Genomic DNA, 12,783 nt, shown 5'->3' with positions numbered 1-12,783 from the left:
GGGAGTGTAAATAATAGATGGAGGGAAAGGGGCTGCCATTACAAATCAACTTTTTTTTAATGGCAAACAAAACAAACAAACAAAAAAAAAAAACAGAGAAACTTTGCTCAGTATTTACATTTGTAGTAAAATTGTAAAATGGATTATTTTAACTTGGAACAGAATGTAAATGTTAGCATGTTACCTCTATTCTGACATGACCAAACCCACATCCATGTTTATCCCTGTTGGCCTTGGGATGACCCTTCTTCTCCTTCTGCTTTTATTCTTTCATTTCATTTCTCTTTAACATCCTCCACCTGTCTCCCATACTCCTCCTTCTTTCGTGTTATTTCTTTTTCCCTTTTTGTATATATTTTCCTTTCCTTTCTTCCCATTCCCTCCCTCCACATGTCTCTCTTTCCTCTCTCAGTCATCTCTCTGTTCGGCATACGACATACTTCAGTGTTCGCTGAGGCCGGTCCGGGGCACGGTCCGAGCCCTGGTGTCACTGGAGAACAAGGGATTGAAGGACAAAGATGGAGCGATGGCTGGAGAAATGGAGGAAAGAGAAAAAGTGGAAAGCGAGAGCCTCAGTCCCTGTCAGGATCAGTCCTCTCCCTGGCATATCTGGGATCTGATTGGGTCGAGTCTGGTGCATCTGTTCTGCCTGCTGCTTCTGTTTGGGGCCTACACCTGGAGCGAACTGACATAACACATATTCTCACACTCTACGTTACACATACACACACTAATACACAATCTGTGGATAGCACATGCAATTACCCTGAATTTATACCATCCTTTCAATCCATACTGCACATGTTCCATTTGTGCTATTGGCACAACAGCACGCTTCATTTTTATTTAAAAAAATGCGGTAAAACATTATAAGAGATCGTCTTTTTCTGGTTATCTGAGTGTAATTAGCATATAAATATTTTGTTATGCGACTGCAGGTTGCACAATCATGATATTGCAGATTAGGGTTTTAAAAAAAGTTTACAGCGAATAAAAAGTGGAAGTGTGGAATTTAAATGCATTTCTGTGGAGTTTACATGTCACTTGCAAGGACAAGTAAAAATAAAAATAAGCATTGCAGGATATATGGACTCTCATCTAAGTTGTGGATTGAAACACTGGTTAAATTGGAAACTTGCATGGCCAGTTCCTACTGTCCAAACCATAAGTTTAATTGTGTTAATTTACACATGCATTTTGTCAATGCAAAATTCCCACTTATCTTAAATATAGATTATCAGCCAAGAACTTGGAATTGTATCTCTCCTGTGAAATGAATCAATGCTTGACACTTGATTAGCCACTAATTAAAATCGGAGCTATATTGAGGTTAGTGTGATTTATTGTGTCTGACAGGCACAGAGGCGCTGCCCTCCTTCGTTGTGACTGACAGCGCAGGCCACGTCTTCATTGTGACTGACAGATGCACAGGCCATGCCACCTTCATTGTGACTGACATTCCAGAGGTCACACCTCTTTCATTGTGACTGACAAACACAGAGGCCACATCTCCTTCATTGTGACTGACAAACACAGAGGCCACACCTCCTTCATTGTGACTGACAGGCACAGAGGCCATGACTCCTTCATTGTGGCTGATGGGCATAGAGGCCACACCACCTTCATTGTGACTGACAGGCATAGAGGCCACACCTCCTTCATTGTAACTGACAGGCACAGAGGCCATGACTCCTTCATTGTGAGTGACAGGCACAGAGGCCACAACTCCTTCATTGTGGCTGACAGGCATAGAGGCCACACCTCCTTCATTTTGAGTGACAGACACAGAGGCCACAATGCCTTATTGTGACTGACAGGCACAGAGGCCATGACTCCTTCATTGTGAGTGACAGACACAGAAGCCACAAATCTTTATTGTGATTGACAGGCATAGAGGCCACACCTCCTTCATTTTGAGTGACAGACCAAGAGGCCACATTGCCTTATTGTGACTGACAGGCACAGAGGCCACACCGTCATTGTGAGTGACAGGCACAGAGGCCACAACTCCTTCATTGTGGCTGACAGGCATAGAGGCCACACCTCCTTCATTTTGAATGACAGGTACAGAGCCCACACCTCCTTCATTTTGAGTGACAGACACAGAGGCCACACCTCCTTCATTTTGAATGACAGGCACAGAGGCCACACCACCTTCATTGTGAGTGACAGGCACAGAGGCCATGACTCCTTAATTGTGACTGACAGACACAGAGGCCACAACTCTAGGGCAGACAGTCAGAGACACATTGAGGGGGAAGAGAGTGTTAAATGTTTAATAGACATTAAATGTTTCTAAATTATAGTAAACCAGTAATTTAAAAAAATCATGTGTCCCATATTTCCAATAATTCAATCTCCAAACTGTTTTCAGATAAATCTCTTTATTAGCTACTCTTCTAAAAATGTTGGTCTCGTTATGATTAACATCTATATTAGAGCTGAAGAACATTTCAGTTTAGCAGTCGTGTGTTTCCATTACTTGCTGTTGAATATTCTACAGAAGAGTAACAAAATGTTCACATCACAAGCACTTTACCAAACACGCACAGTGATAAAGAGACATGTTACAGTAACCCCCGCCCCCAAATAACCTGTTAGCTTCTGTTTATCTGTATGGCAACGTTTACAATTGGCACATTTCTATTCTGATGTTGTGCAGTTACAATATTACATTAAACAGGAGGGGTGGAAACCACACTAATCACACAGGTCTTCAACAATTTATGTAAATTTCAAAAACAAAATTCAGATGTGCAATATCATGTAATGGTACATTAGTGTAGTATTTGTATTGAAGGGCTAATCTCATATACAATGCTCATACAGAAGCGTGCTCTTTGGTTTAATACTCTTTTGATCGCAACTTTGCTGGCTTCCTCACATAAATCTCAACTGTTACAAACACAATGAGTATAGCTGTATAGCAGCAACATTGGAGTTAAAGTGATTTTGTATTGTCTATTCTCTTTAAACTGTATATAGTCATATTGTCCTACAAACATATTAGCGTGCAAATTAGCTAGCGTAGTAATGCAGCTCCCTCAACAGTAGTACAGGTAGGGGAGTTGGAATAATAAAATCCAATTGGGACAAATGTTATTATTATTATTATTATTATTTGTTTTTTAAATCTTTGGATTGCTATTTCTTTGTTTATACTTTATTGCTAGTTTTACTATATGCTTTTGGAATAAATTGTGTTTCTCAAATCAAAAGGATGCTGCCCTGATTCATCATCAAACTATTGGTATATTAAAATTGAGGAACAGTCCTTAGCATCATACTGAGTAGTCAAACAAGGCACAATGGTGAGGGGAAATTGTCACGGGTGTGCTGAAAACAGGTTTGTAGTATGGGTAGGGCTGGATTACTTTGTTAAAAGGAAGCCACCACGAGAATTTGCACTTGTGAAATCTTTGTGAATATATTTATGTAAATTTTGAATGAGGGGAAACAGAGATTTTTAATCTTTGAACTGTGAGTATTTACGCATTTTTTCTTAATTTCTTTTCAAGTACATTATGGCTAAAGCTCTTACAGCTTATAGACATTAAAAACACTATTTTTGGACTTAGAGTAGTGAAGAATGATAGAATCTTGTTTGAGAAATATAATTAGAACTATTTTGAGAAATCATCATGGCTGCAGGTGGTTTTTGATTTCATTTGCTTTGGTTTGTGTTGTTTTCACTCTGCTGGTTTGACATCTATAATGTTATATAAGGCTCTGTGAGGCTTTTGTAGTTTATGAGGCTGAAAACGAATGAGGCTGAAAATAAATGTACAGTTTGAGGTTCGTCTCGTGTGGGTTTGAGTTTTTTGGGGCGTATCAGAGATCTCAGATGTTGGTCTGTGAGAAGCGAATGAACTAATACAATAAGTATTACATCAATCAATATTATATAAATCAATCAGGTTTTTTAAATGTAGAAAGAACAGTCTGTTTATGTCATAATTGTCTTTGAGTATAAGAAGTCAGCCTCCAAATTCTGTCAGCTCCAGAAAAATATTTATTTTTTATTGTGTTTCATTTGCTATAATTAAGTACAATCGGTACAACTGGCATTTTTATTTTACACATTATTTGTACTGCCTCTGAAATGTACCCCTCTATGTGTAGTGTAGTTTTCTGTTGTGCTATATTTATATAAGTCTTTTCTATAGTCCTGATCTTAATTCCGCTGTCAATGTCCCCTGGTTATTACAAACTCATTGTACCATGTTGCACTGGTTCTTCTTAACAGTTATGGTTCTTTACTCTTCTGATGATCTATCAAGTCCCTTTGGTGCTTGAACACCTATAATAAAACAGAAAACTAAAGTCTCTACCAAACCCTTACAACTAAAAACCAGTTCAAATCAGTTGTGGTCCCCTGTCTCATCAGTGCTTGGACCCCTAATATAAGCATAAGCATCACTACTGACTGCATTGATTTAGTGCTTGGACCCCTTACATTTACATATGACATTTACATTTATTCGTTTAGCAGACACTTTTATCCAAAGTGACTTACAAATAAGGAAATACAAGCAACAATACAAGTAGTGCTTCCATGCAAGATTTATAATTGAGTTATAACCCAGTTAAAACTCCTTACAATAAAGTTTACAGTCACTACACGTTTTTCTGATTTTTCAGTGCAGGAAGTACCCTTAATTTTATTAATTTATTTTTTTAAATAAATAAATAAAAAGCTTCGGTAGCTGGCTCCTGGAGCTGTGGTCATTATGGGGACTCTGAATATGTATCATCAATGCAAGTACCTAATATATATTTATTTTTCATTGTCTTAAACTCTTTGTTAGAACTTATGGTTGAAATTTGTTTCTAAAACAAATGCAAATAGTTAAAATAATAAATAAATGCACACATTTATTAATTAAATTGTATTGTTTTGTGTTTTATTTTTTACTTAAAGTGTTTCCCAAAGCAAGTAGTTTGCATTTAGAATTCAAGAGAAGCAGTGAGACGCTCTGCTTTATTTGGGAAGTTTAAGAAACCCTGCTGGGTTAAGGTCGTTCATGACGCTGAATGAGACCAAGAATGTGCAAAAACGTAATTAAATATACTTTTAAGAAATTAAAAGTTTTCATTTGTTTTTTAGGTACTGAATATTTCCTAATGTTATTTCATAATAAAATAGTACAAAAATAGTACAAATGAAGAAGACCCTTCTATGAGCAGTTCCCCAGTCCTTTGCCCACTTTGTGTACAAGTGTGTGTTACTAAAATAGCATCCCAGTGTTTATTCTTATAGTAATAATGCATTTATATCTGTGCCATAATCTGTCTGTCCATTTGTGTTTTAAATCATTGTGTCTCTTTTTTCCTATTCTGTCTCTCTGTATCCCTCTCTGCCATGCTCTCTTTCTTTCTGTCTCTCTCTATACTACAGGACAAATTGTGTCTCCCTCATCACATTCTGGAGAAGGGACTAGTGAAAGTGGGTATCACCGTTCAGGCACTGCTGGACGAGGCCTCGGTGAAACAGAACCTCTTCACATGAACCCTGTTTTAGCTATTGTTCATAACCTTGATGAACCTTAATGAAACATTTATAATTTTCTATCCTGATATCTGACATGCACGCAAATTTTCCAGTCAACGTTTATTAGCCTCATAGTCCAGAGGTGAACACATGGATAAAACATTCCTTATTTAATATCTATTTATTAAGAAAGAGTAGGGTTTTTTTTTTTTTTAAAAAAAAAAAAGGTCTCGGTCCATTACTACAGTTTACTCAGTTCATCATTTTATTTTATTCCACGCATTATTTACAAACTAACCCAAGTCAATTCTGTTAAATTGTTGTACTGTTATGTATATGGATCAAATGGTGTGAATTTATGTTAATAACACGCAGTTTTAATTGTTCTTGTAATGCTGATAGTGACTCTATTACTCTATTAGTACACTCTTCTGTGTGTTATGAGTCCTAACCAATATCAGTGAATAATGACAGACCTTTGTTTGAAAAATGTACCTTAACCAAATTTGATCTAAAAAAGAAAAAAAAGAACTGCTTAGTAATGAACTTAGACCTTTGGACTGTATATGTATGTATGTCTGTGCGCTCTCTCTCTCTCTCTCTCTCTCTCTCTCTCTCTCTCTATATATATATATATATATATATATATATATATATATATATATATTTATACATACATATAGATAGATAGAGCACATACTGTATATAGAAGAGATGTAATTGAATATGAATACATTATTTGGACTGAACAGATAATGGGATCTAAACAGATATACAAATAGGAACAAGAGGCACACTATTGTTTTTTGTTTGTTTTTTAAAGAAAGTTTGACAGAAAGGTTAACACAGCATCTGGTTGAGACTACAGATGGGCTTTGGGAATGGGATCTCATTGGACACAGGAAAAAAGTTGCGCGAGCAGACAGTTTTCACTTTCATTCTCCCTCTATCACACACACACACACAGAAAGAGAGAAATTTGAGTTTTTTTTCCTGAGTAATGTTCCATTTTCAGTGAGATTGTTTTAAAACCATACAGAGTGATATTTGGAGAATTAGAGAGGCAGTGCTGTGTGGAGTGGAATGGCCTTCCTGGTCACCTAACCTTATCCTGTCCAGGTGCTCTGCTGGAATCAGATCAAGGTGTGTGTGTGAGTGAGTGAGAGAGAGAGATTTAAAAAAAAAAATTTAACAAACAACCAGAAAAAAAAAGCTAGGTGTTCTTAAACTTTTGACAGGCAGTGTGTGTGTATATTAATGAGCAGTGAGGACATGAACGGCTCGTTAACATTACACACCACACACCTTTTGGATGTCTCAGGGGAGGTGTGACCTCAGTAGATTATAGAATATAAAACTATTTCTGTCTTTTCTCTGCTTAAGTCCATCATATGTACAGTGGGGCTTTAAAGTTTGTGAACCCTTTAGAACTGTCTATATATCTGAATAAATGTGACCTAAAACATTATTAGAATTTCACACAAGTGCTAAAAGTAGATAAAGAGAACCTAATTAAACAAATGAGACAAAAATATTATACTTGGTCATTTATTTATTGAGGAAAATGATCCAATATTACATATCTGTGAGTGGCAAAAGTATGTGAACCTTTGCTTTCAGTATCTGTTGTGACCCCCTTATGCAGCAATAACTGTAACTAAACATTTCCAGTAACTGTTGATCAGTCCTGCACATCGGCTTGGAGGAATTTTATCCCGTTCCTCAGTACAGAACAGCTTCAAGTCTGGGATGTTGGTGTGTTTCCTCACATGAACTGCTTGCTTCAGATCTTTCCAAAACATTTCTTTTGGATTAAGGTCAGGACTTTGACTGGGCCATTCCAAAACATTAACTTCATTCTTCTTTAACAATTTTTTGATAGAATGACTTGTGTGCTTAGGGTCATTGTCTTGCTGCATGATCCATTTTCTCTTGAGATTCAGTTCATGGACAGATGTCCTGACATTTTCCTTTAGAATTCGGTAATAGGATTCAGAATTCATTGTTCCATCAGTGATGGCAAGCCATCCTAGCCCAACTGCAGCAAAACAGGCTGAAACCACGATACTAACACCACTATGTTTCAAAGGTGGGATAAGGTTCTGATGCTGGAATGCAGTGTTTTCCTTTCTCCAAACAGAACACTTCTCATTTAAACCAAAACTTCATTTTGGTCTCATCCATCCATAAAACATTTTTTCAATAGCCTTCTGGCTTGTAAACGTGATCTTTAGCAAACTTTGATGGGCAGCAGTGCTATTTTTGGAGAGCAGTGGCTTTCTCCTTGCAACCCTGCCATGTACACCATTGCTGTTGTGTTCCCCTAATGGTGGACGCATGAACATTAACGTTAGCCAATGTGAGGGGGCCTTCAATTGCTTAGAAGTTACCCTTGGTTCCTTTGTGACCTCACAGAAAATTACACTTCTTGCTCTTGGAGTGATTTTTGTTGGTCAATCACTCCTGAGGAGGGTAAGAATTGTCTTGAATGTACTCCAAAATCTTTAGAGATGGTCTTGTAACCTTTTCCAGCCTGATAAGCATCAATGTCTCTTTTTCTAAGGTCCTTGATACACTTCCACAATCATGTGTTGTGAAGATCAGACTTTGATAGATCCCTGTTCTTTAAATAAAGCAGGGCGCTCACTCACACTTGATTGTCCTCCCACTGATTGAAATCACCTGACTCTAATTTAACCTTCAAATTAACTGCTAATCCTAGAGGGTCACATACTTTTGCCACTCACAGATATGTAATATGGTATCATTTCCCTCAATAAATAAATGACCAAGTATACTGTTTTTGTCTCATTTGTTTAATTGGGCTCTCTTTGTTTACTTTTAGGACCTGTGTGAAAATCTGATGATCTTTTAGGTCATATTTGTGCAGATATATAGAAAATTGTAAAGGGTTCACAAACTTTAAAGCTCCACTGTATGTGTGCAATGTGGTGGAATAAGTGTAACATGATTATTAACTGACAACTAAATAATGTACATTTGAGGGGGACAGAGTAATATGTATGGCTATAAACTATACTGAGTGTTTGGGATTTTGTCTGCACCTATGTTATTAGAAGAGTGGGAGTAATTATATGCATTTTAGACTGTATACATAATTTGGAATCATGCTTGAATGGATGTTTTTGTTCTTTTCTGATTAACCCTCTTCACACTAGCAAGGACAAGTCATTCCTGTTGCTTGTAGTTTGTTTGACTGTTGTTGTCATTTGTGGGTGTGCACTGTCTTCAGCTGTTTGTTTTTTTAGTTCCTATGAAAGATTGAAAGATGGTTGATTATTGATTTTTTATATATATATATATATATATATATATATATATATATATATATATATATATATATATATATATATATATATAAAAGCAAAGCAAGCTAACTGCACTAGCTGCATACACTTACCTGCGGCACCAATGATTTATGCTACATCCTTTCAAGCTTAATGTTTTCCCCAATGTTCCTATACACATTTAATGAGAGGTCTAATATGACAGGATGAAACCACCATTATAAGTTGTTGTTTTTTTGTACATCAAACAGTAATTGGGAACCAATTGCAGGTCGGAACTAAAGTCATTAGTGGGGAACTGAAGTAATCTCAGAGCACATGCACCATAGGATTCGAGCCAGTCGTTTGTATTTTTCGCTTTACGGCATCATACCTTATTTGCATTGAACTAAGGAAAATCTCAATATGTAAACTCAAATTTATTATATAAATCTATATCATGTATTTCCTTGTACCACAAAGAATAATTTTGAGTTTTCATAAGCAAATGAGTAATAGATTGTTAAGTAAGTATATTTTTTTATTTGTTGTGAATAATGTTTGAATCCTATATTTGCACATGCATATCTATTAAGTTAAAAGACTTTGATCACAAACTCCTGCATACATGGCAACATACCCTACGTACCTTACTAAACTAAACTATAATACCCATTATATCTAACTACACTAACAACGTTTTGTGTTAAAAACAGAATTTCCTCTAATAATCAGGACAGATTATACTTTATGCAAGCATTGCACTAATATTATTATTGGGTATTGTACAAATAAACTGGTCTTTCATATTTTTCCCTTTAGTAGTAGTAAATTCAGAACTCTGTGATGAAGAAAATATAGCTAACAAAGCCTCGCAATCACTTTACTACTTAATCCACTGAAATTAGCTATACCACTTCTACAGTTTGACAGGATGTGGGCAGTATTACACAATATTGAAATGTTTACTATATATATGAAATAGAAAAACAGGGACATTATTTTCCAAGTTTGAGCTATAATCACATGGTCTCGAGAATTTCTATGGTCCAGTTCATTGGTTACATTTAGGATGAACATTCATGACTTAATATAAAGCACAGTTTTTTCAGAGACACTAGACAGATGGACAGGCAGACACAGTTCTCCTGTTTCTTCAGGACTTTTTTTTTCAATAAATGTTTGGAATGTTAAGGGCAGTTAGAGGCTGTACATTCAGTTAGAACTTAATTTGCATGAAATTTCAGAAAATCACTCACTCATGATTAATCCTACAAATGTATTTGTACAAATATATTTATTGTGCAAAAACTTTGTGAAAATTAATTATGCATTTTCTAAGCATTTTCTAATTATGGCTTCAATTTGTATAAAACTATTAAATCAGTGCAGAAACAAATTGGGTAAACAGTTGGGGAAAACCTACAAATTTTCATGAGACCAGGTTGAGAAAGACGTGCTCTGTATTGCAAAGCTAGCAAGTTTATTTTGCAAAAGCAAGCAACAATTGTGCAATTTGTTTTTATTTTTTCCCAACACAAGATGAATTATAAGACTTTAAATCTTAAAAAGGATCACTAATTTAACCAGTAGAGTTTAAATTTATTGACTGTGTCATGTACAAAACAGATTTTTATATTTTGGCTGAAAAATAGCAAGAGTAGTGTGACGAGTAAGCAAAATGGTATTAAAATCAATACCATCTAACACAGATTTTTTTATTTATAATTCTGATACGAGTGGATATTTTTTTAAGAATGGGATATTTTTGTTACCTGCTGAATGAAAGTACCTATAGTTTTATACTTTTCTTCAATACCTGTTTTAATTGTAAAAAGCTTGTATTAAATATGGTTGTACTTTTTTCTTCTTCTTCTATCCAGTGTTGGTCTTTGATTTTTGCCCCCAATGTACTGTAGCTCATTTTCACTGTCGCATGTTTGCCTCAACTTTTGTATATAATGTGTATATCCACCTGTATTTTCTTTTTTACATTAAATATATTTTACCTTGTATAAAAGCTGAATCTCATTATATTTAGTTAGTTTGCTGCAACAAACGATTATTTTTTCGGTTGATCAATTAATCGGGGGGGGGGGGGGGGGAGGATCTTTCAGTACCATTTTTGATTTAAAATACAATTCACAAACTGAGTGTTACAAATATAAACTTCAGACTAAAACTTTACACAACTGTTTGTCCAGTTGTATAAGACTGAAAAGAACCCAATACTCAGACATATACCAGAATATCTATTGTTAATTTAGGACTGTGGTTTAATTCAGAACTTTTTTTGCGTACATAAAAAAAATAATGCATAAATACATATATAAATAGCAAGGAATTAAACTACAGTCCAAAATTAATAAAACTCCCTTTCACTGCACCTTATGGTTTCTGTTACTCATTGTCTTTTACTTTTGATCATACTGTTTTAATTAGACATTACAGATCTTACTCGCGCTCCCACGGTGTATCAGCGCGTCTGCACCGCGACTGAGGAGCAACGCAGCCTCGTTATGAACACATCACTTCCGGTATAATAAACGACAGAAGTTACACTGCAAGCGCGCAAATACACCATATAATGAAAATAAGCTGGAATTAAACTAAACCTTTTAAGCAACTCACACCAGTTTCCCCAAGCCCTTGAGCACAGTGGAGCATTTTGGATACAAACATAAGTTTGTGCTCGTGCATCGCTGTCGTGCAAACTAATATATTTTATATTTATATATATATATATATATATATATATATATATATATGTATATATTTATATATATATATATATATATATATATATATATATATATAAACAGTCATTTCTATACGTTACTTTATTTTATTCATATTTAACATTAATAATATTAACATTGGACGTTTAAAATTGAATCAAAACATTTCAATATTTTATTTTTTACATTTTATTTGACTCTCTGAATTATCTTTTTATCCATCAATGCAACACTTGAACTTGTCTACCACACATAGATTTTTGCAAATTATCATTTCATTTGTAAATAAATTTACAATAAATCCATCAATGAACGATCATCAGCACAGCTAACGTGCTATTTGTGAATGCACGCTAATAACCAAATTGGTTAATTTTAAAACATCTCATTCAAATATATTTTGATACATTTAACAAATTATATATATTATATATCTCTTCTCTTCAGCTGTTCTCGGCCCACTGCAGGGCGTAGGCCTCTGTTGAATGCCACCACCAACTACGATCCTGTGCCCCTTGTTGCCAATTGATTCCAACGAACTTTCTGATGTCATCAGCCCACCTGGCCTTAGGTCGTCTTCTTGGGCGTTTGGCTTCCAGTGGAGTCCAATTTAGGACTCCAGACATCCATTTTTGGTCTTTCATTCTTGTTACGTGTGTCGTGCCCGGTTCCACTGTAATGTTTTCACCCTTTTGCTTATGTCCATTACTTTGGAAGGAAGGAATGCATGCATACATACATCGGTTGAGAAACACTGCACTAGACAGTAGAGTACATAGTGCACAGTTTAAGTGTATAGTACATCATTTGGGACACAACTTTAGTATTTACTCTCCATGCATGTTTTTGAAACAGAAGTAACGTAGTGAGTAAATATAGCAGACCAACTAATCAATAATGAGATTCATTGACAACGATTTTCATAATCAATTATCGATTTTATGGATTAGTTGTTGCAGCTCTAGTTAGCTTTAAATCAAACAGTATAATAGCATATGCTAAATATTACAGTATTGTTTCAGGCACTTGCACCTTATAAAATAACCACATAACATTTGTAAGATATGGAAGATGGCCAGCGATGTGTATACTGTACATCTTTATCTATAATGTGTAATATTGTAACAACACAAAAAGTTACTAAATTATGCCTTTACTTTTCACTAGTTCTCTCTTAAATAGTTAAATTCAGTTTCAAAGCAGCGTTACAGAAATCAGAAATGCAGATTTAGATCCCTAATGAGCAAGCCAGAGATGGCAAGGGTGA

At 35.4% G+C, this 12,783-nt stretch overlaps 1 protein-coding gene across 9 annotated transcripts in view; it reads left to right on the top strand.

Moving 5' to 3' along the window:
• Window positions 1-10,656, top strand: part of lrch1 (leucine-rich repeats and calponin homology (CH) domain containing 1) — an 89,357-nt gene extending 78,701 nt beyond the window's left edge. For 3 of the 9 annotated variants that reach the window (XM_017479412.3, XM_017479409.3, XM_017479416.3), the window contains one exon: window positions 413-5,380. In XM_017479412.3, the coding sequence (XP_017334901.1) occupies window positions 413-694 (282 nt within the window). In that variant the 3' untranslated portion in view covers window positions 695-5,380. The other 6 variants (XM_017479414.3, XM_017479413.3, XM_047158699.2 and 3 more) reach the window with 3 other exon arrangements.
• The last annotated feature ends 2,127 nt before the right edge of the window (window positions 10,657-12,783 follow it).

The sequence above is a fragment of the Ictalurus punctatus genome, chromosome 6, assembly GCF_001660625.3.
Source record: "Ictalurus punctatus breed USDA103 chromosome 6, Coco_2.0, whole genome shotgun sequence".
NCBI classification, from domain to species: domain Eukaryota; kingdom Metazoa; phylum Chordata; class Actinopteri; order Siluriformes; family Ictaluridae; genus Ictalurus; species Ictalurus punctatus.
The sequence above is the reverse complement of the archived record's forward strand: the minus strand, read 5'-3'. Positions and strand labels throughout refer to the sequence as shown.